Source organism: Nasonia vitripennis, chromosome 1 (assembly GCF_009193385.2).
Source record: "Nasonia vitripennis strain AsymCx chromosome 1, Nvit_psr_1.1, whole genome shotgun sequence".
NCBI lineage: Eukaryota > Metazoa > Arthropoda > Insecta > Hymenoptera > Pteromalidae > Nasonia > Nasonia vitripennis.
In genome coordinates, this window is record NC_045757.1 from 741,125 (window position 1) to 763,019 (window position 21,895).

At 50.6% G+C, this 21,895-nt stretch overlaps 3 protein-coding genes across 9 annotated transcripts in view; 1 reads left to right on the top strand and 2 right to left on the bottom strand.

Moving 5' to 3' along the window:
- The window catches only part of LOC100678164, an 86,128-nt gene that overhangs the window by 24,562 nt on the left and 39,671 nt on the right, over positions 1–21,895 (bottom strand). The window contains exon 2 of the mRNA XM_008204463.4: positions 7,205–7,410. Coding sequence (XP_008202685.2) covers positions 7,205–7,410 — 206 coding nt within the window. The remainder of the gene's footprint in view (positions 1–7,204; positions 7,411–21,895) is intronic.
- LOC100679313 (J domain-containing protein DDB_G0295729-like) lies at positions 1,345–3,896 on the bottom strand. Of its 2 annotated transcripts, XM_031922035.1 has the most exons (6): positions 3,544–3,845; positions 3,006–3,331; positions 2,730–2,918; positions 2,409–2,588; positions 2,099–2,254; positions 1,345–2,027 (listed from the first exon to the last, which is right to left on the bottom strand). In XM_031922035.1, the coding sequence occupies exons 1-6, from the start codon at positions 3,581–3,583 to the stop codon at positions 1,788–1,790; spliced, it is 1,131 nt and encodes a 376-aa protein (XP_031777895.1). In that variant the 5' UTR covers positions 3,584–3,845; the 3' UTR covers positions 1,345–1,787. The 2 variants fall into 2 exon arrangements, with proteins under 2 accessions (XP_031777895.1, XP_003425496.1); XM_003425448.5 differs by lacking the exon at positions 2,409–2,588 and having other exon boundaries at positions 3,544–3,896.
- Positions 3,845–21,895, top strand: part of LOC100120897 — a 147,901-nt gene continuing 129,850 nt past the window's right edge. For 4 of the 6 annotated variants that reach the window (XM_031922041.2, XM_031922040.2, XM_031922038.2 and 1 more), the window contains exons 1-2: positions 3,910–4,202; positions 5,303–5,361. In XM_031922041.2, the coding sequence (XP_031777901.1) occupies positions 4,147–4,202; positions 5,303–5,361 (115 nt within the window). In that variant the 5' untranslated portion in view covers positions 3,910–4,146. Of the gene's footprint in view, positions 4,203–5,302; positions 5,362–21,895 lie in introns of all 6 variants that reach the window. The other 2 variants (XM_031922036.2, XM_031922037.2) reach the window with 2 other exon arrangements.

The window sequence follows — 21,895 nt, forward strand, 5'->3', positions numbered from 1 at the left end:
CACTCGCCTCGGATACGGCTGACAAAGTAATGGAAGCCTTTGTAACAAGGCACAACAGGCCGAAGCGTAGAAAATCAAAACACGACGCGGACGCATCGAAGTTCGATAATTCAAGGCAACTCCCGCGGCTCCCCCGACAAGCGGGTCCCTCGTCCAATTAGTCCGCGCACCCAAGACACAGCGCGAGGCAGAATTGCGAGACGCGTACACGGAAATTTCGGTGCCGCTATGCCTGCCCGCGCTTTCGAGACACGACTTGCTCTGGGACCGTCCACCTTGTCCGACCGGAGCACGACCTTTTCTACTCGCTCTTCGCTACGTAATCGCACAGTACGTATAAGAAACAAGCAAGTCGGGCGCCGAACCGCTGGTGGAGAACAAAGTTTTGAGCCCGTGTTAACAATTAACATTACCTTCCTTATATACTGTTTGAACTATTACGAGCGCAGATCTGTTCTAATCTCACCTGGAACTCCGAGTGATTCATTCGCTCAAAGCTTCGTGAAATTGTTATACGCCCGGCTAGCCTCGGAAAATACGCGCGAGTTGCGAAATTAGCGCAGAGCCGTAGGTGTATCCAGCGAGAAATTGCGAGCGACGAGCGAGGATCATGTATCGTCGCCGGGCGAGAAATTGAGCCATCCTCTCGATTGATAGGCGTGCGCGCGAGCTTCTCCTCCTCTCTGCGGCCGCGATCTATTGAATTATCGGATGACTGATGGCCTCGTCTGGCCCTCGCTCCGACGAAAGCGACTTTCAGACGCATGCACCAAGGGCCGTCCGGTCGCGCCCTGATTCGCAATTACACTCGAGGAGTAGTCTCTCCCGTCCGTCCGCTCGCTCGCTAGCTCGCGCAACCTTTATTTATCGAGGCAATAAATCCGGGGAAATTTAATCTCTGAAAAATCGCCAGACTCGACGCATACATCTTCAGGAATTTACGATTCTCGCATTATCGTGCGGCCGCCGCTGCGGAAAACCCAAGCCCTCGAGATATGTACATAAGAGCCTTTGACAAATTCAATTCCTGAGCGACGCTTTGAGAGAGCCGCCTACAAAGAATCTGCGCGCCGGAGATTAAATAAAAGTTATGGCGACTTTAAAGGCCCGACCGACGGACGGATGTACGCCGTTGCGAGAATTCAAATCCGCGATGACCGATGGCCGCGGTAAATTTTCCGGGGAATTCCCTGCTGAGCGCTGGTGTATGGATATTTTCACGAAGAGAGTTCTCCGAGATGGCCCTTTGTGATGCATGTCTATGCGCTTCTTCTCTTTAGCCAAGGCGAGGCCGAGATTATGCGCAGACGGCTTTTCGATGGTTTGAATTCGTGCTACAGCGTATGATTCTGTTGTAATATTATATTCTATGCAAGTACGTTGATGATTTACATGTTGCTAAATTAAAATGTATAAATGATTCTAAGACTACCTGTCATAGGCGAAGGAAAAGCCTGCATAAACTTAAAATAATCACATCGACAGGTACAACTCATTAAAATTAATTCGTCTTGGCGAAAGATAAACATTATTTTAACTTAAAATTTCAATAAACTTCTTGACTTAACTAAAAATGTCAATCTTTTTAAACACTACCTGTCATAAGTTAAAAAAAAAGCTTCATGAACCTAAAATAATCACATTGGCAGGTACAAGCTTATTAAAATTAATCTTCATCTTCACTGTCAAAAAAACTAGCTGGTTTATGGGTCTTTTCGCCTATTCTGACAACGTGGACAATTTTTCACTGTGACGTTGTCGAAGCCGCACCTGTGGCAGAAGCGTCTCTACGGTTCTGGACAGACGGGAAAGCTGTGCTCGGGGCTACCGCAGTTGTAGCACACGCCAGATCCGGTCTTCTTTCTGAAGTTGTTGCAGTCTGTGTTCGAAGAAGAAACCGATGGTTCGGGAGGAGTTGCCGACGCGAGATAACTCTTGACGCTTGAAGAATTTCGCAACTTTTGCAGCAACTGGGTTAAGCGGCGCTGTGCTGGTGTTTTGCCATCCTTATTTGCTTTGTCATCACTCTAAAAATGATTTCATTAAGAGGTTGGTCTTACACGGTTAAATAAATAAAGCCATACTGTGTATTTTTTACCTGCGGCATAGTTTTCGTAGTTGCAGGACTGGATTGAGTAGAATCTGTCTGATTACAGGAAATGAATTGATTTGAAGGTTCTGCATTCCACTGTGCAGTTTGTGGTGAAGCCTTAGGCCACACCTGGGGTGACAATGACCAGTCATTTGGTGTACTCTGTAATAATTGAATAAGTAAATACAGTGCAATAAATGAATGTATACATATAGATGAAAGTTTTGTCAATCTGACTAGACATGTGTTAGAACAGTTTGCGTGTGAAGTATAAAAAATGAATTTGTTAGTATTTGGAAATTGATCGTGTAAATACCGATAGTTTACTCTCTTGTGATGGATTTATGAATACTCGACTTGAGCATAGCAATCCAGTATAAATATACGTTAATATAAGTGACTCATCGTGTGACAGTGAAGGAAAAATTTCTTTAGGGTTTGTGTGTATATCTGATGGCCATATTTTGTTGGATAACGAACAAATCTGAGTTTTAGCCTAAGATTTAATTTATAATTTTAGTTAGACAAGGTTCTTTCATAAAAAATGAATGAAAAATTGACTACTGCACTGAACTTTATCATTGTTTATACTCGTGTGTCTGATAGTGACTTTTACCTATAAAATTTGATGTTGTACCTGTGAATTGGAATCCACGAATGGAATAAAATCATTGCTGCTAGCTTTATTGTTCACAAATGATCCATTTTCCTTCTCCAAGCCATGATTACTGTGTTGGTCATCTTGTACTGATTGAGAGGTTTTTGAAGGTTCAAATTTCGTTTCTCTCATCTTTTTTATCAATAAAGCTAATCTCTTCTTTGCAGGCTAGAAAATAAAGAAAGAAGTTAATATGAAGTTTCTTTATCATCTTTAGTATGAAAAAATAAAATTATTATAAATCAATGTAGATACCGTTGAACTGTCTATTGATGAATTTTCATTGTTGTTGTGTTCTTTCAGAAGACTAATTTTGGCTGGAAAAGATGACTCTAATTTTGCAAGCCTGGTTTGTAGACAATCAGTTTTCTGAGTTTGCAATGTATTTGGAGGATCCATAAATATAGACTCATTGGAATAAACAGATGATTCTTTTTTTGAATTAGATGTTTCAGTCAAAGTCGCTGTAGTGGACTCCTGTTCCAGAATATTCTCTTTTGAGGAAATCTTCTTTCGTACTGGCTTTGTGAATTTAGTTATTACTCGAGGCTTTTTGATATTACTCCTATTTGTCGATAGTTCTGTAATAAGAAATGATCAATGTTTTGTCTTATCAGTTTAACCTCTACTCTACACGAATAAAAGTGACAATATTAACAAAAATGTATCCACTTGTATAAATTTATAGCAACTTTTTTATTTAAAAATGAAATTTGCATTTGTAACAGATATCTGTCATAGCTGAATTTTAGTGCTAAAATCATCTATTAACGGTTAAAAAAAGCATACTTACCGACATTGTTCTTAGTATTGGAACTAAGCAGCTGATCCATTGTAATGATAGAAATTATAGGTAGTTCGAATGATTCGTCTTGAAGCAACTCAAAATTTTGGTCGACACAAAAAAAAAGCAAGGTCCAAATGCACTCGCACACTAACAAAGGCTCATGAAAAATCAATTATTCAAGTCAATATAAATCGTTGGTTTCTTTGTCATGTCCTCGCGGTCGCAAAAAAAGTGTAAGGGCGAAACGTGCGATACAAAATAGAACGTTATTGAGACACTTTGAGAACGCTTGGCCGTTGGCGACTACAGCGCCAGAGCGGAAGTATCGGCAACACTGTATCGAGAGTCGTGACCTTAAACCGACAAACCGTCAAAATAAAAGCTGGAACGCGCGCGAAGCGCAGTTATGCGCAGGCAGCGACAGGGAGTTTTTTCTTCCAGTTTGCGCCGGACTCGCTTCGCGGTTAGGTCGAGTTTTTTGTGTTGGATAAAAAAGTTGATCGATTGACGAATTAAATAACGCGAAGCATTCGTGTTGCTAGACAAACTGTACCGAGATAAGATAAGTACATTAGTGTAAAATTCCGTCTGAACGGACAATGATGACGCATGATAATCGTCCACAGACTGATCAGCGTAGGGTACATCCGTATAAGCATCGAACAGTAAGTACTTATTGAAAAGTTGTTTGTCATGGGCCCAGATTTACTCGAGTTTTCGCGTCCGCGGGATTATTTCGCTTTTCTCTCTTTCTCGGAAGAGGCTAGCAATTTTGTGCGCGGCTAAAGGGAGAAGGGAAGATATAGGTTAGCAATACCGGGAACGAGAAATACGAGACTTTATTAGCTCGAAAAGATTACTCGGCTCTGGCCTTCCGTTTGGTTATGCTGTATTGCAGTATTCAGTCCTCTCGCGCATAGGTTAAGCGTCGCGCTTGCTTTTTTGTATGTTATGCTTATGTTGCACTCACCTACGACTGAATTCGGGACGCTGACGTCGGATTACATAAGCCCGTGTTTACCGAATTTTTCGAGTCCCAGCAAGAAGCAGCGCGAAATCGCATTCCGACTTCGATCCTATCAGCTCGCGCGAAAATAAATCCGACCTAACCTAGATATTCGAAAATCCTCCAGCGAGAGCGCGCGAGCCGCGGCTAAAAGGCAATCAACGCAGGAAACGGAAAGACGACGGAAGGAGCTAAAGGTAAATAATCCGGTGCGAGAGGAGGGAAAATCTGCGGGCCCGGGTAATTTTTCTCGGGGAAATCTCGTCCGTCGTGTTTATGCACGCGGCGAGAGCTTGTAAATCAGACTTAACCGACTCGACGCGGAGCCGTGCGCAGCTGGAGGCTAGATGTAACCTATATAAGCATTCGAGAACAGGAGGATCGGGGCTGCTGAATAAACTTTGCGCGCGACTGAGGAAGCTTTCCGTTCGCGCGCGCGAAATTCACCGCTGACGAATTTCTCTTTGGCCTGCTGCATCGGGGGCGGGGAACGAAATTCCGCGTAGGTATTGGGAAAATGGATCCGATGTATTGCGATTGGAATCGCACGGTATAGCGGCGGAAGCCGAGAAAGAGAGAGAGAGAGAGAGAGAGAGAGAGCAGCTAGCGCTAAAAATTGGATGTACGCGATGGAGAGAGCCTGTGTAACAAAACATTTTTTCAACCGACAAAAGCACCGCGCGTGTTTCATTGTTTTTTTTTGTTAAGGAAAAAAGTGCGACTACAAAGGATTGATCAAACATTTTTATTCGGTTTCAGCGTGCCCAAGAGCAATATTGACTCTTCGTCCAGCATCGCTACGGATAGCCGAAACACAAGTAAGCTCTAATGTTCCAGCAAGGTCAATTCATTCATCTCACGCAGGCTTGTTTATTCGAGATGTTTTTCGGCTGCAGCGCGCACGTCGAGCGCAAACAAGCGACGACACTTTCCCCCTGCGCTCGCGTATGCGTGAAAAGTCAAAACCAGCGCCCCTTGTGCCCTGGCGAAAAAATTCGGCGCGCGGCAAAAAATTTTCTCATTTACCCGTTTCACAGCCTGACGCTCTTATGCGCTTCGCATTTTCATCCCTTTGTGTCGCGGCCATTTACTCTCTCTCTCTCTCTCTCTCTCTCTCTCTCTCTCTCTCTCTCTCTCTCTCTCTCTCTCTCTCTCTCTCTCGCCTCGTAATTTCATTTCGCGAGCGCACTTTTGCCCGCGTCCCGTCGAATTTACAGCCGCGCGCGAGAATTTTCCTCTCGCGCCCCCCTCCCCGCCTCTCTTCCGGCTTAATTCACTAATTTGCGCGCGAGCTGCAGCGAAGCCGCTCACGCGACGGCTAATGTTCCGAGTCCGCCCCCTTTTTTCTCGGAAATCGGCAGGGCAGCGAGCTGTCTCCTGTTTTGCTTTCTGCAGCGCGCGAGTGTAGCTGCTGCGACGAGCATTAAATTTTCATTATGTCGCCGAGAGCTTTGTCTTTGCGGGGTTTTACCTACACACCGGGAGAGACTCTCGCGCGGCGGCTGGTGCCGTGCCGGGTACAGCGGCGCACTTTTGGATGAGAGCGAGTTGTCGTGTCGTGTACGCCGCGCACAGAGAGGAGATGTTGCGCGACTTTTAATCTTGCCTGAGAGAGAGAGAGAGAGTCTTGCTTTTATTGCCCCGAGCGAATGAGTTATAGTTTTACGCGGATAAAAATTGCTGGATTTGACAATTTTGTGAATGGCTTTAAAAAAAAGGCGGAATAATAAATAGTAACGAGAAAGAGAAAAACAAGATCACGGAGAATGAGTAACGCGGGTACGGGATAGAGATCCCTCCCAGCCATTGATCTTGCAGTGCGGCGACACGCGATAACCACACATCAAAATCAGCCAGAAATTGGAAATACTAGAACGACATACGCGAGATATAGACGGGAAAAAAAAGGAGTGCAAGCTCTCAAGGTTTCGCCGTATAGTTTGCGTGCGCGCGCGCCCAGCCAATGAAGAAGACATGGAGAACGCGCGCGGCGTCGGCACGATTCTGGAATTGATGTTGTGTTGCGCGCAAGATGAATCGCTTCGAATTTCGCCGCAGCGCCGTGTACACACGCGCACACACACACTCAGGCTCGCACACACATTCCCGGCGAGTTTCTAAAGGTACAGCTGCTGCAGGCAGCTGAGCGACGCGAGTAATGCGTTGTTCGGCTGTACTTAGACACCTCCCCTGAGGTATTAAAAAAGTGTCTGAATTTCGCCGGGGGGAAGCGTCTCTCGCGAATCGTCGGAGAATAAGTTTCGGATCGAGTCTGCTTCGAGCCGGAGAAAAACGCTCGGGAGGACTTCTTTCCCGGGGAATGCCGGCGCGGACTCTACCGCGAGCACTCGAGAACAAGATCGATCGCGTCGAAGGCGTACGAAGCGCTACGGCTGGATTCTAGACGCGCACACTCGATTGTTGCATTGGAAAATTGACCAACATCCGAGCGCGCATCGCCAGTCGACGATGAGCCACTCGGCTTTTCGAGTAGCGCTCTGCAACAGAGAGGGAGAGCCGCGTCTGTGGCCGATGTCGTTGCGGCCTCGAGGGTCCGAGAAGTTTACGAGCAAAGATCGAGAGGCGATTATTGCTCCGGCTGGTGGGTAGGTATAGGAATATCAGTGCGTGGCATGCGTAGTTAGGCAGTTCTGTACTCACGTCGACGTTGACTCCCTTCTGCGGGTGGACCTTTGTGCGGTCGTGGACGCTGTTCTCGGGATTGTAGCTGAAGAACTCGTGCTCGTCCTTGTACCACTTGACCGAGTAGAGCGTGCTGTTCCTGGAGGGAAGTTTCCAGGAGCACTTGAGGTCCACCGAATGCCCGAGCTCCGCTTCCTCTGGCACGTTTATGTCGACTTTGATACCTGTAAGTAAAATCGTAAACAATTGAATCCGGGCTGGAGTTTGCAGTTACGCGGACTGCGCTCTCCGCCTAACCGAGGAGGAATTCACTGCGGGATAAGTAATTATCAATTCATCAGGTCCCCGTCGCCGCATCGCGGATTGATTGAATTCGGACTCGGGCGTTCGGGGGCGGCCTTGGCTTTTGCGGTGGCTTTGCGAGCGCGCAGTTTTCGAACTATATCCACGCTCGATGCAATATTCCGCGCGCAACTATCGCGTCGAGCGTGAAAAAGGGGCCGGGGTTCAAACGCGACTCCGGTCCTTGAATACAAAATACGAGGGGTGGGGGGGGGGGGGGGGCAGAAACAAGCGCGCGCGGATCTCGAGAGATAAAGCAGGAAGCCAATAAAAAACCGCACGACGACGACCAAAGAGATTCGAGCAAAGAGCGAGCTCCGCTCCTTCTCAAACATACCTGCAGCCATTGTGCGCTACGTGCCACATTCCTATGCGATTCGCGTCGCTGCACTCGGGCCAATATATGACAATGCCGGCTCCCCGCCGTCGAGCTTTGAATCGCCGGTACGACGATGTGTGTATGCGCGCTGCAAAAAGTACAGCGGGAATTAAATTCCGGAGCTCGCGTGTTGATTTTTCAGCAGCGCGCCGATTGTTCGTGCGAGCTTATTTTGCCGCGGCTAATTTCTCGCCGGAGTCGCGATTGACACGCAAATCAGCGTCGCGTGGAGGGAAGAAAGAGAGGGGAAAAAAGCAGCCGCGCGAGCGCAAATTGCCCTTACACAAATAATCTCTCCCGCGGCCGCGATTGGCAATTTCCATAGCTCGCCGCTACAAATGCTGTACACGTGTTGCGGGGGCAATTCGGTGGAAGAAAAAATCAGCAGCCGCCTCTGGCTGTTCCCCGGGGCAAGATTGATTGCGGGCGGTCTAGGAAGGGGTTCGCCCTTATCGATGACACTAATTCTCCCCCTCCGGCGGCTCTCTCTCTCTCTCTCTCTCTCTCTCTCTCTCTCTCTCTCTCTCTCTGCGGCAGAGAAGCCTTATTATCCGCGAGCGATAGCGCGTATCCGCACTTTCTCTCGTTCGCAGACGCGCCGCGGCAAAAACCAATTACCCGTCCCGTAGCTGCGTCCGTCCGTGTATGCGCGACTGCCGCCGCCGGGCTACATCGGGTCTGTCCGTCACGTTCCGGGACAACTTCCGGTTTTGCGCGGGGTGCTTCGGAAAGCGTTACGTGACTCAAAGGCTGCTCTCCCCCTCGCACACTCGAAAGCGACTAGATTGGAGAAAAGTTTTTACATGCCGCGCGAAAACAACAGCTCGGAAATGGACGAGATGTGACTTGGCAGGATAAAAAAGAGCGCGTTGGAGTTGTTGCGCGCGAGGCCTTTTTTACGCTCTTGCTTAGTGCTCTTCTTGTTTGCGCCGCACCTGCGCCTCTTTTTCTCTGGCAGCTGTAGCCAACTTTCGTCAATGCTATAAACAGACCTTCGGAGCCTTTCCGCGACCCAACTTTCCGGGCGGGCGACTCGATTCAATGACCGACAAGCTGGATATCTCAAGGACTAACGACTCAACCCTAGCCTGACCTCCGGCTCGGATGCGCTTGCGGCCGTTTTATAGCACCCTACATTGTGTGTCGCGGTCTTAAAGCGTCTCGTGGAATTTGTCCTCACCTGTTGTCTCGTCAAAGGATAGCCAGGGGATTAAAGCCTGAGCGGATTACGGGTAGTTTTCGGAAACCCATTTGGCCGTCCGCTCGATCCCCTCAAAGGCCGATTTCGTTTTTTCGCGCGCGGCGGGCTTATTTTGATGTGCTTTGCCAACGCGAGATATCGACTTGGAAAATCAAAGCGAGAGTGTCGTTTATACCTCCGGCCGGCTGTAGGTTCGTAATGATAAAAATACTCGCTATCGGCGCGGTTTTATTGTCTCGCTTTACGCGCACGCGGCCAAAGGGTCGACGTATAAAGCAAGCGCTGTAAAAAGCCTGGGCTCGTGATAAAGGCGCCTAGTCGAATGATTTCACGACGGTTACTCGCTTCATAAACAGATAAGGTAAACATCGTAAAAGAGCGCTTGCGCGAGCTCGGGCAGGCAAAGTAACGCTTTGAATATACGCCTTAATAAAATTTTCATAAGTTTATTTTGTAAGCCCTCGGCGTCGGAAGGGGTAATCAATGCGCCGGAGTCATAAGTGAAATATTCAAACAGCCCCCGGATTTAACGGCGAGGCCTGAGAACATTGATTCATTTTACGAGGAAATGCGAGCGTAATATGCAGCGCACATGCGCGTATTATACCTTCGCGTTTGCGTCTGAACTTTCGCGAGTATGTTGTCGATTAGTGTAGCGAAAAATGCCAAATACACTGTCGAATTCGAAAGAGCGTGGAAACACGTCTCTCGAATAGACTGAAAATTTCACCTCCGAGAGGTACTCTGCAGCGCGCGCGTGAGGCGAAAATTGGCACGCGATGTTTGCGCGCGTAAAATTGAATTAGGGGCCGCCGTTAACGCGGGACATTTTCCAGCGCAGCAGCCGCGCGTCGGCTAATTTATCGTCCGGTAATAATCCGACACCGACGCTGCTGCTCTTCGTCCCGCGAATTTTTGCGCGCGCGGTCCGGTTTCGCTCCTTTTTTACCAGCCCCTCTCGAGGGGGCGCGGCGCTGTTGTCTTGAAACTGGTCGGCTAGTTTCGGGTGCGCGGTATCGGATAACGCCTGAGAGGACTCGATTAGCGCGCAGCTCAGAGGTGGAAAAACCGCGAGAATTAAATTCGAACGCGCGTTTTTCGCGGCCCCCGGCATTCTCTAAATACTCCTCTCTCGATCGAGCGAAGCGTGGCAAGCCGGCAAATTGAAAGCGTCATCTTCGCCGAGGCTACATCCGCAACTCTCTCAGAGAGAATCAGGGGCGAAAGAAAAGCTTCGGGAGAGCTTTAATTTTGCGTTGGTGAGGCAAAATCCCGCCGGAAGCTCGAGTCCTGTCTGTGCGCGAGGCGCAACAGCCGGGCGAGTATAGTAGAACGAGAGGTTGGCGGCGGTGGCGAAAAAAAGAGGAGCTAGTCGGGGGAAAAAGGAGAGAGGAGAAGAAGCGACGAAGCAGGAAGCCGAAGGTGTGGGGAGAAGGTCTTGGAAAAGGATCCCAGCTATACCTGGGCGATTCGTTTAGAGAGGCAATGAGCTCGAGGCGCTCGCTGCTAATCCCGCGCGAGCGCGAGTTATGGCGCTGATTCCCGCCGGCTTCGATTGCCGCCGGCTTTCGTGCCCGGCGGAACAAAGGGCCGAGAGAGAGAGAGGGAGAGAGCGAGACAGAGTTATAGGAACGCTCGAGGAGGGAAGAGCCGCAACAAAAGTTGTTGCCGCGGTGGCGTGATTTCGCGCTGCTCCTTTTTCTTGCGGGAGACGATGCCGAGAGACGATAGCGACTCCCTGTATCGGGCTGCTGCCTCTTGCTTGTTAACTCATGGATTCTCGCGGGGTCTTACTTTATTTGTCGACTTGACGACTACTTCGCCGGCGATACTTTGCAAACTCGTCGTCGACCCGAGCACACTTGCGTTCGTTTGTAAAGATTCCATTTTCGAGTGCTCTATTTACCAGCTTTAAGAGATGTATTTTCTCTCAGTCCATAACTTTTCTGGCGAGCTATCAAAGTTTCGCTTAAAAAAAAAATCGAGTTCGTGTACTCTTTCTACAAAGCGAAGACTGAAAAAACTCGGGCACGGGAACTGGAAACGCCCGCGGGCATCGGCGGAGTCTTAAAAAAATAGGTATTTTTTTCGAATATTTTCGCCTCCATTTACCGTGCTATATCGATGCTCCGTCGAGGCTTCGTACCTATTCTCCGTTTGTCTCTCTCCAGATATAAAAGCGAGGGACGGCTTTTTTCATCTCTCGTCTCTGCTTCCTTGTTTCGGACAGCTGAACGTCACGGGGCTTATCGCGCGCCGATCGTAAAGAGGGAAAGCTAAGCGAACGGCTCGTTTAGAGCCTGTCATGTAACCATGTGCGCCTGCAGTCTGGCTAGTAGTATAGTTACACGAATTATATGGCTTCCCGAACAACTGCTGCGCGTCCCGGTTTACGATGTGCAGTTTGTGGCAGTTTCGAAATAGCGCGGAATTATCCGGTTATAGGAAATCGAGCTTTTTCGGCAACAAAAGTTCAGAACTGATGCTGGCGCTCCCGAGTCTCCGACGAAATGGGGACATTTAAGCGGCTATCTCCGTCATTATAGATCCGCGAGTGCATCGAAGCCTCCCGAAATATTCCCGGAATTTCGCCCGTCAATATTCCGCGGCGAATTTATTAATGTAATGCGGTTTCCGATATGCGCGCGCGCGCGCGCGGCAACAATAATAGGCCGTGTAGCGTTGTAAACGTGAAAATGACGCTTGATTGATTGGCCGCGGCGGCGGAGGGCAGACTGGCTCGTTGGGCATTCGAAATTTCACTCTGATACACGACAGCTGCGAATTTCCCCGAAACCCTAACCAGCCGCGACTGCAATTCAAACAATGTCATCGGGCTAATTAACCCGCTGATGGAGAGCAAGAGAGAGAGAGAGAGAGAGAGAGAGAGAGAGACGTTATTAACGCGGCTGCGATTTTTAGCGAGCGAGAGAGGCATTCCCCAGGGCTCGCGAAGAATAGCCGTTGGCGCGGGCATTGTGTCGAGGTAAGTTTCCACAATACAGGCCGCGCGGGAGAGCCTTTGTGGAATCAATTTAACAGGAGCCGATGCTTCATGCTCGTGTTCGGGGCTTACCACTGTAGGAGAGAGAGACTTGCAACGAAGCAGCAGTCGAAGTTGATTCTCGCGATTCAGTGGCAGGAGAAAGCTCTTTCCGTAACTTTGCTCACGGGCTCTCTCTCTCTCTCTCTCTGCTGCTCTGCTGATACTCCGACGAAATATTTAGCTTGTCGAAGTTTGCGCTCGCGAATCGGGCTGTTTAATTATTCGATGCGTACGCGCTGACTGATTAGCGCGACGACCGCCTCTCTAAGTTCCTGAATTTCAAATCGCCCGTCTCAGCTCCGAGAGCGAGTCTGATTTGAATTTGAAATTCGCCTGCGCAAAAAGCCTAATTGTAACCGGATTTTTGCGGGCGGGGATATAAATCAAAAGCTCGAGGCAGTTGAGCGATTGGGTTCGCGCGCGAGAGAGAGAGAGAGAGAGAGAGAGAGAAAGAGAGAGCAGTAGCACCGCAGGCGGCCTTATTACCCTCCTCGCAAATGAGCCTCCGAGTTTCGTTTGACTAGCGTCTCGGCCAAGTTTCCTCCTCCTCCTCCTGCTTTGGCCTTTGTCGCTTCCTCTCCCGCTGATTTCTTTCCGACTCGGCCTCCTCTGTTTGCACGTCGCAGCGGCTGCTGCGTCTCCGGAGTATAGGTGTATGAACGGGGACGATTAGTCTGAGAGAGGCTGGCATTTGCTCTGCGTGATTGTGGCGCACGGACGGGGGTACGGAGTTTGATTTTAGGGGGATTACCAGCGCTCTAATTTCGGAATCACTCGGGGTGAAATTACTTCCGCGGCGTCGGCAAACATGCGGGCGGTTCGGTTCTTCTTTTTTATTTGTCCGATGGCGCGGTGCGGATCGAAGGAATCCAGCTTAATTCATCACACAGCGAGTAGTAGCAAAGACAGTCGGCAAACATCGCGAAACTCCAAACAGCCAACGGAGCAGGTTCGCGTGCTCAGCAGTATCAGCTCTCTCCCCGGCGATAGCGCCATCAAAGGGGGGAGAGAGCATACCTCGCCAGCTCGGCGCTTTATGAGAAATGATTATTAGGGCACCAGCTCATTATCCGGACGCGGGCGCATAACTATTTCAGGAACTTCAAATATTAGCTCGGAACTGCTGCCGTCCTCTAAGAGAGAAGTCGGGTATTATTCATGGCCCCTCTTCCTCCCTCTTCTCTCGTTGTGCTATTTCGGCGGCGGCAGGGAGGGATCCGAGTCTCATTTCGCGCGTTTCCGCGCTGCGCATTTTAATTTTCATGAGCTCTATTTTTCAGCCCTTTCTTCTTTGTTCCGCCCCGTAGAACCTGATGTACGCACATTTTCCGGACAACCATCTCGCATAATTAACGCGCTTCGAATCGACGCCGATAATTCCGGCCGCAATTCACTCACGGCTTCTCACATGCCCGTCCGCAGAATTTAATTCGTTACGTCGTCTCATACGTTCTCTCCCCGGCGTCCTTATCTCATCGCGCGCGCCCGCCTCTCCGTAATCTTCCCCCGGCTCGCCGAGATTTAGCGGGATTTCGTGATGTTCTCTTCTGCCCCCAATGATATCCGGGAGAGGAAGCGCGGCGGGGTGGGAAACTTTTATGATACATCGCGAGCGAGACGCGCGTAATTAAAACTGGCACGAGCGAAGACGTGAGCGGCCGCCCGATCACGGCCCGATAATAACGTCTGATAAAGAGGATGTAATAATGCCGCCGCACGCGAGAGCGCGTTGTATTCAGCCCCGCGAGCCCACACACACACACACGCGCGCGCGCGCGCGCGGTAGTGACGGCACTGCGGTTTTCGTTTGTTTCTGGCGGCGGCGGATCGCACGCGAGTTTTACGAGCGCCGTTATTTTTTTACTCACGCAAAGACGGAAAGCCGTATAAAAAAAGTTGCGCAGTAATGAAAGTCAATCGAGACTCTTAATCCGACGAGTCGGTCGTTATGGAAATAAGTCTGAGCGCGGAGCGATTATTAGAGAGAGGAGCTCTCGGACGATTGTCCGGTGATTGAATGATCGAGTCGGCGAGGCTCCCGGGAATCTCTTAATGGACTAAAAATCAGCCGGAGAGCGGAGGCGCGAGCAAGGGGAGCGAGCAAACGGACTGTGAAATCGAAATGTTTGAAGCACTCGCTATGAGTGGCTGACGTCTGATTTAATAGCGACGCTTTTTCACGACTCGCTCTCTGGGATACTCGTAGCGGCAATTTCGCTTTCACGGCGTACCACTACCAGATGCTGCTATTGAATGAATGATAGTCAATTAAACGAGTGGAATTGTGTTGAGAGAAAAACGCGCGCGCACTTGGTTACTGCTGGCAAACATTGACGGAAAATCAACAATACGCTTTCTCTCTCTCCCTCTCTCTCTCTCTCTCTCTCTCTATCTCTCTCGAGATCAAAAGAAAGCCACACAAGAGTAGTTGGCGGGCAGAGGTGAAAAACTCGCGCTGTTGCAAAACGGCAGTTCTCGCGCGCATTTTTCGCGGGCAAAAAATCCGAACGTGCGCGGAAACTCTTCCTTTTTCGCCGCCGAGCGCCAGGCTGACGCGCAAAAAAGCGGTGGTGGCAGCTTGCTGCTGCTGCTGCTGCTGAAAAGAGAAGCTCGCTACGCAGACGGGCGCTCGGCTGAAAAGGCTATTAGAACGATCGAGAATTGCAAAACAAACAGAGCTACGAGAGCGAGCTCTCTCGTTTCCGATGCCGAACTCTCATTCGACCTTGATTCGCTCCGCGGCTGCGCGCAAATTGGCTATCGAGCTCTCTTCTCGAAAACGGCCGATCACTCCCGAAACAATAACCGCGCGAAAAAGACGAAACTCGGCGGGGCCACGGGAGGTCCGCCGCTGGATTATTCTCGCGCCTTCTTATTTTCCGAGAGAGAGAGAGAGAGAGAGAGAGAGAGAGAGAGAGAGAGAGAGAGAGAGAGAGAGGATTATTCCGCGCGAGTTCTCCCCGCAGTTTCGTGTCTACAGTTGCTATCTCCCGGAGCGAGCGTTCGATTTTTCGGCTTTACTTCTTAATTGCTTTTTGGCTTTCGAGCTTTTTTCGAGTAAGAGAGGATAAGTGCGGAGAAATCAATGCCGGAAAGTGCCTCGTCGTGGCTCGTAATAGCGCGCCCTTTCTCCCGTTCCGGCGTCGCTGCATCTCTTGCATCGATAAACGCGCAATCGAATCGTCGCGTTAAATTGCAAACTGCGCGATATCGCGCGGCGCGCAACACTCAGCGCCAGCTGGACGCCGGGTTTTACGCGCCAGCTGCGCTCGGATTTCCCTTCGGGACACGAGTATCGTCGATTTCTATGCGTCGACTGCCAGGGCCGTTGCCGTTAAGTAGGGGAAGATTGCGGCGGGACAATTTATTTTGCCTCCTTTTTCCTCGATTCCCCTTTTCAAAAACGCACGCATGTTTCGAGATGCTCGCTCTGACGAGAGTGCGATGCAGCAAAATTTGCACGGGAGACAAAGGGAAAAAGAGAGCGGGGAACAATAAAAGGTGGCGCTCTCCAGAGTTTTACGGCGCAATCCTCGTAAATTCGGTCCGGCTCTCGCTCTCTTTCTCGATTGCTTACTCTTACTCCGTTGTAGCAGCCGGGCGTTCGCACCCGCTGCGTCCCGCCGTGTTTTATCAGGTTTCGTCTGCGCGCGATCGATCGATGGGATGAATTTTTTACGAGCTGCTGCTGCTGCTGCTGCTGCTGCGCGAAACAACGAATCAGAGTCATTACACTCGGCAGGCGCCTGCACTCGATTCGAATTTTCATCGGCCGATAAGGCCGCGGAAGGACATAACTCGGATTCTATTACCGCTCCATCAGCCCCAACTCTTCTTCGGATAAGATAATCTGCTGCAACGCACTAGCAGCGGTAGGGGCGTAAAATTTTTCGAAAGCCCCCCGGCGGCTAAAATTATGCATCGACGAGCGAATTCCTGGAGCTCGTGAAAAAGATTCCAGGCGGCGGCAGCGTCGCCAGTAAAAGCGAATTGTCTTTTAAGGCGCGTTGCCGTTGACTACCGCGCTCTAGCTTCGCTCTTATCGGCTTTGCTCTCGCCTCTCGAGTTTCCTATGCTACTGCAGCTTTCTCTCGTCTTCTCTTTTTCTTAATTTAAATTGCTTCTCTCTCTTTCTGCGCGCCAGCTCGTATTTCGAATTCAGCCGAGAGTTCGTTCGAGCCGATCGTGTCGATCAAAAGGCGGGAAATTTGAATTATCGATTCCCGCAACGAAGAAGCCCCCTCGAATTTCCATAATTATCAATCATCCAGTTCGAGGAACAGCAGAGGCCTCGCTCGCGTCAAAGTACAAGCAGATGCAGCCGGCACTTTGCATACGTACCGAAACGTCGAATGAGCGGCTAGTAATCCGGTTTAATAAAGGAAGCTTCCACAGTCTCCGCCCGGCAGTTTATCGCCCTCCATTTTTCTTCCGCTCGGCTCGTAATGCAGATCCGCCGTGTGTACACGGAGTATAGCGCGCGGTATAAAGCACGCAGCCGGCATAAATCAAGCCGAATTCTAATTTCCTAGAGCCGTCGGACAATAACAAACCCCGCTGATTCAATTGCAGTCCCCACCCCACCTGTGTGTGTGTGTGTGTCACGCGTACACGGGGGCCGCTGTTGCTCTCGCGAGCGCCCGTTTGCAGAGGCGAAGACAGTCCCGGCCCTAAATCACCGACGTCTAATTTCCTAAGGATACAACTTTGCCCGGTAATATAAGGAGCGAGGGAGAGTACACAGCGACTCGATTCTCCCCCCCTCGGCCCCGGCTGATCTGTTGCTGGACGCATACGTCTCCGTCTCCCGTGTTTTCATAACACACCCCGGAGCATGCAGCGATTGATTCGATAAATAAGCGACGTTTGCGATATCGTCGTCCGGAGCCGATGTAGCGAGCAGACGTTGCGGGATGGAAAAATACGCGGGCAGAGCGCCATCTGGCTGACAACCAATTGTATCCGCGCATCGAGCACTCTAATCGCACCTCTGAAAGGCCGCGAGATCGAAACGGATCCGCACGACCCTCAGTAGTAGCAGCCCGATCCGGTCAGCCCTGCGCGTCGAAAGCCATCCATCAGCAGGTCCTCGCTTGCGACGAGAATGAGGACCGCTGGAGAGGGAGAGAGAAAAAAGAGAGCCAGAGCAGCTCGACGAATGCATAAATCGCCCGACAGCTGCAGCGAAAAGACGCTCGAATAAACGAGAGAGCCGCCGCCGTCGATACGCCGCTCGCGGAATTGAGTTTTCGCGCGCGAGATTTTTCTCCGCCGTCTTCTCTCCGATATCGCATATGTATTCAAATGCGCGCCAACTGTAATACGAGAGTGCGCGCGCTAGTGTGTGCACACTGGCTCTCGGATTTATGGCCGCGCGTGTGTGTGTCAATTTGCGTGTGCGTCCGTACACGCGGGCGCAAATATGTTTGCGCGGCAGCTGACTATACGTGCAGGTTTGCTCTGGTCGCTCTCTCTCTCTCTTTCTGGGAATGGAACTGTCGCCGCGAGTGTGGGGGCCGCGCGCGCGGGTACGTATGTGCGACGTAATTTTGCGGCTGTCCCTCTCGAGGAAAGTGTGTGCGCGCGCGCGACGTCGCTTTTGAAAAGACGGAAGTCGATACCCGCGTCTTGTGTATACAGCCCCGCGTCGATGCTGCTGGAATAAGGTCGCTTCGGCCGCTGCGGGAAATTGCCGGTACGGTATCGGCCCGCCGCCGCGGGTCCGCGTATGTTTACACGGCGCGCTTTCGATTCGAGGACGAGAGCGGCCGTATATAGTCCGCGACAATGGAGCCTCTTGTGCGAGGGTGTTGTGTGTATACGCGGAGACGCACCGTTGAATGGATGTTCTCTTTGAACCCGACGACGGACCCCTCTGGAGCTCGCTTTATTGCGCCCGGTTTTTTTTTTCAGACGCCGCTGCTCCTGGACAATCGCCGGGGTTTCTCTCCTCTCTACTTCGCGGCTTTATACGCGTCGATTCGAATCGATTCCGTTTGTATTTTTGATCACAGCTAGAGGTGTTTCGGAAAAAGCGGACATATCGCCTCCGCCAACAGCTGCCAACATTCGGGTCGATATGCTCTAGACACTCGGTCAGTTATTCATTCGGATATACGCTGAAGCTGCAGCAGCAGCAGACGATCATTTTCCAGCCGTTCGCCCCGTCCGCCGTTTCATCTATCAACGGATTTAGCCTCCCGGAGCAGCGGAGACTGATGGACAGCTTGTCTGCAATCGCTGTCCGATACACTCGCGAACGCCGGCTCCACGGAGCTATAATCGTTGCATTTTCCGCAGCTAAGAACACATCTCGTTGGTTAATTCCCTCCTATTGACTCGCTTCTGCGCTTCTGAAAAAGTTCGCCGGAGTGCACCATGCTGCAGCTCTTTTTGCGCATAAACTCGAGAGAGCGAACGACCCATATTTCAGTGCGGGGCTGTATCTGGCGATCGTCCGTCATAGGGCAATTCATCTGTCGCGCGGCGCGATAGACGTGTACGCGTGGGCCGGTAAAAATCAGCTATTTTTTCAGGACTATTGCCGGCGCGTAGCCGACGCTCGACGCGCCAGTTGCGTAAACCGATAGCCCACGGGGAATTGAATTTACACGAGATACGCTCGTCTACTGCACGCCGAGAGAGGGAGAGGCCTCAATTATTACCCGTTGATGCTCGGAGGAATATTATTATAGCCCGCGTAGTTGCAGGTTCCGTCGACTTTTCGGGCGCGAAATTCAAATGTTCCACGGCGCGGTGCGTGCAGGCTCCATTATTCATCGAAGCGGGAGAGGGCGCATTAACGCTTCCTCCGTGTAAATACGCGCAGGAAAAGAAGAGCGGCTCGCGTTCTTTATGCCGGAGAATTGCGACGCATTTGCATCGGATTAATATACATTCCGTGTTCAGCTCTCTCGGTGCGTATACGTAATCCCATCGCGGGTGCTGGCGCTCGCGCACTTACGGCCCCCGATCGTATGCATAATGACGAAGCACCGGCGGCGGCTCGCATGCGGAATGCGCGCATTTGGAAATTCATATTCGGCTGTTAGCGGCGCGAGCTCCGCCCGAACCTAACCGTTACGGCTGCTGCTGTCGCGATAACCCTAATGCAGGGAGTGCGCGTGCGGGGATCAGCGCGCAGGTAAGTCAGCGGATCGAAGCGGGCCTGTGTCTCCGCGCGTGCATGTGTGCAGTGCGGTTGTGCCAGTGCCGCTGGGACAGAGAGAGAGAGAGAGAGAGAGAGAGAGAGAGAGATCGAAAGTCGGGAGCGCGTGATCGAGGGCGACGGAGCGAGATAGAGAGCTTGCAGATGGCGAGAGAGCGACGCTCCGGGGAGACGACGTTGTATGCTATCTCGCACCGCTTGTCTCTCGCTGGGCGTTATCTTTGCTCTCTCTCTCTCTCTCGCTCTCTCTCCCGCGTCCTTGTTTATTGTGCGATCCTGCTATTCACGTCGCTGCGTTCGCCTCCCCTTTTTTTGTCCTGCGGCCGCAACTGTCGGGGCAGAAGAGTGGAAACGCGGAATTAGGCCGTGTAAAAATCGGCTGATTTATGAATTTTCGCGCACTTTTTCATTAAGGACTCGATACACCCGATTTCTCACTCTCTCGGCGTCGTGCTCTCGATTCCAGGCCGCGCTCGCGAGCATTAATTCCCGAGAAAACATCTGCTTTATGATTTACAAAGGCCTGCTTTTAATTAAGAATCGAAAAATAAAAGAGAGTGCAGCACGCGCGAGAAACGCAGCGCGCGCCGCGGCGCCGAATTTATCGCTTTCAATTAAAGCGCGTACAATGCGTAAAAGCGCGAGGAGCATAAAGTCGCGTGCGCATTTATCACTTTTCGATATTTATGCAAATAACTTGGCCCGCTATGACTACGGCTCTTCTGTAGAGGCGCCGCGCGCGAGGTCCATAAAGCACGACACAATGGATTGCGGTCGCGTTAGAGGACACGGTGAAAAAAGGAACCGTGCGTAGGGTCGCGAGCTTTAATGCACCGAAATCGCATTATGCGCTGTTAGCGCTGCTATTGTAACTGTCGGTAAAGCAGAGGCGGGATGGCTGGCGGCGGGAAATTCGACGGTTGAGTTCGAATGGGGAAAAATCTCTTAAAAGCGACGAGCCATTAGTCGAGCCCCCAAGGCCATCCTTCACTCGTCAGCTCGTTTGAACTGCCACGGCATAGGCGAGAGAGAGAGACAGAGAGAGTAGAACGCCGCACGCTTTCTCTCTTTCCATCTGTTATTCATCCATTAATCTACTCGCAAGGCATTGTTTCGGCCGCGCGAATAATTCAACGCCCGCGGCTACTCTCCGGCAGGTTATTGCTCTAATGCACTCGGATTCTGTGGCAGCCCCGCTATCGCTTGACTGCCGCTGCTGCTGCTTCATTTTCGGCTCTTCGTGCTCTTTGAGGCTGCGAGCCTCGCTCGCGCCGCGTGACAACTGTTGCGTGAGTAACGAGTGCAGTGTCTACTTGTTTTTCAGACATTTTTGGAGTCGTGTTTACCACATGTGCGGCTGTGATTAAATCTCCATTACGTCGGCCGTGTCGAACGCGAAAAATAGCTTATATTACAATTTTGTGTTCGTGTATATTTCGCGCGATTCGGCCGGGAGCGCGGAATTTCAATGAACTTTCAAGTGTACATACCCACCAAACACAGACACGAGCGAATAGCCGGAAAATATTCCCGATTGGCCTCAGTAATAATCAATTAAAATTTTAATTAACATTAATGTCAGTGTGGGTGCTCGAAAATATTCGCTCGTTCGGCGCGGAAGATTGAATAAAACAATGCAAATAACGGGCTACACGCGCGCGGGCATAACATTTTCGACGAATAATCGAGACTGATAAAAGCAGAAAAAGAACAGGCTCGAAAATCGAGCGAGGGTTCCATCCAAATTTGGTCGAAGAAGTTCTTAGTCAAAGGTATCCTTTGTGGGTAATCGGATAATCGTATGGGTTTTCGCGTGGAAATAGCGATTCTTCTTTTTTATAATTAGCTTTTTGTGCGGATTTTACAATGCCTGTAATTGAGACTCCGATCTGATTTTCGGTGAAAAGCGCGGCGGACGGATGCGGGACAAGCGATAATTGAATCTGCGCTCGAATTTTCGGCGATGTAAATTAAATTTCATTCATCGAGGGCCGTATCGTGTGTTTCATTTTAAAAACGATCAAATAACTAGCGCTCGTAAAGTTAATTACCAAATTCGGTGCACAGCAGCAGCAGCAGCAGCGGTGTGATATAAACCGCGAGTAAATTTGGTATAAATTTCGCGAAACACACTGCGCAATCCATCCTGGCCCTATCGGGCGGCCCGAAAAAATTATTACCTGAACTTCGGAGTAGTCCATGCACGCGGCGACTTGGACTTCCTGACCAGCGCCGGAAAAAAGCGGCTAATCTCGGCAATATTTCGCGCGCGAGCCGTAAATTGGGCGCCTCGTCGCTTTATCAAGCTCCCTTTTTAGGAGAACTTTTTTATTCCAGCGAATTCAATGCGAGGAGCGATAGCGGAGCCGCGTCGTTCTCGACATTCACCGAGACTAATCAAAGTGAAAAAGCAGCGGGAGCAAATCGAATCAGCACGCGTGTTGATCTAACCGCGCTGGCGCAGTCTTAAACCAATTCGTCGTCACCGCAGCAACACAGCAGCAGCCCCGACATGTTAATTCCCGGGCAAATCAACAAGAAGCGCAAGCGAGCAAGCAGAGGCCCAAAAAGTC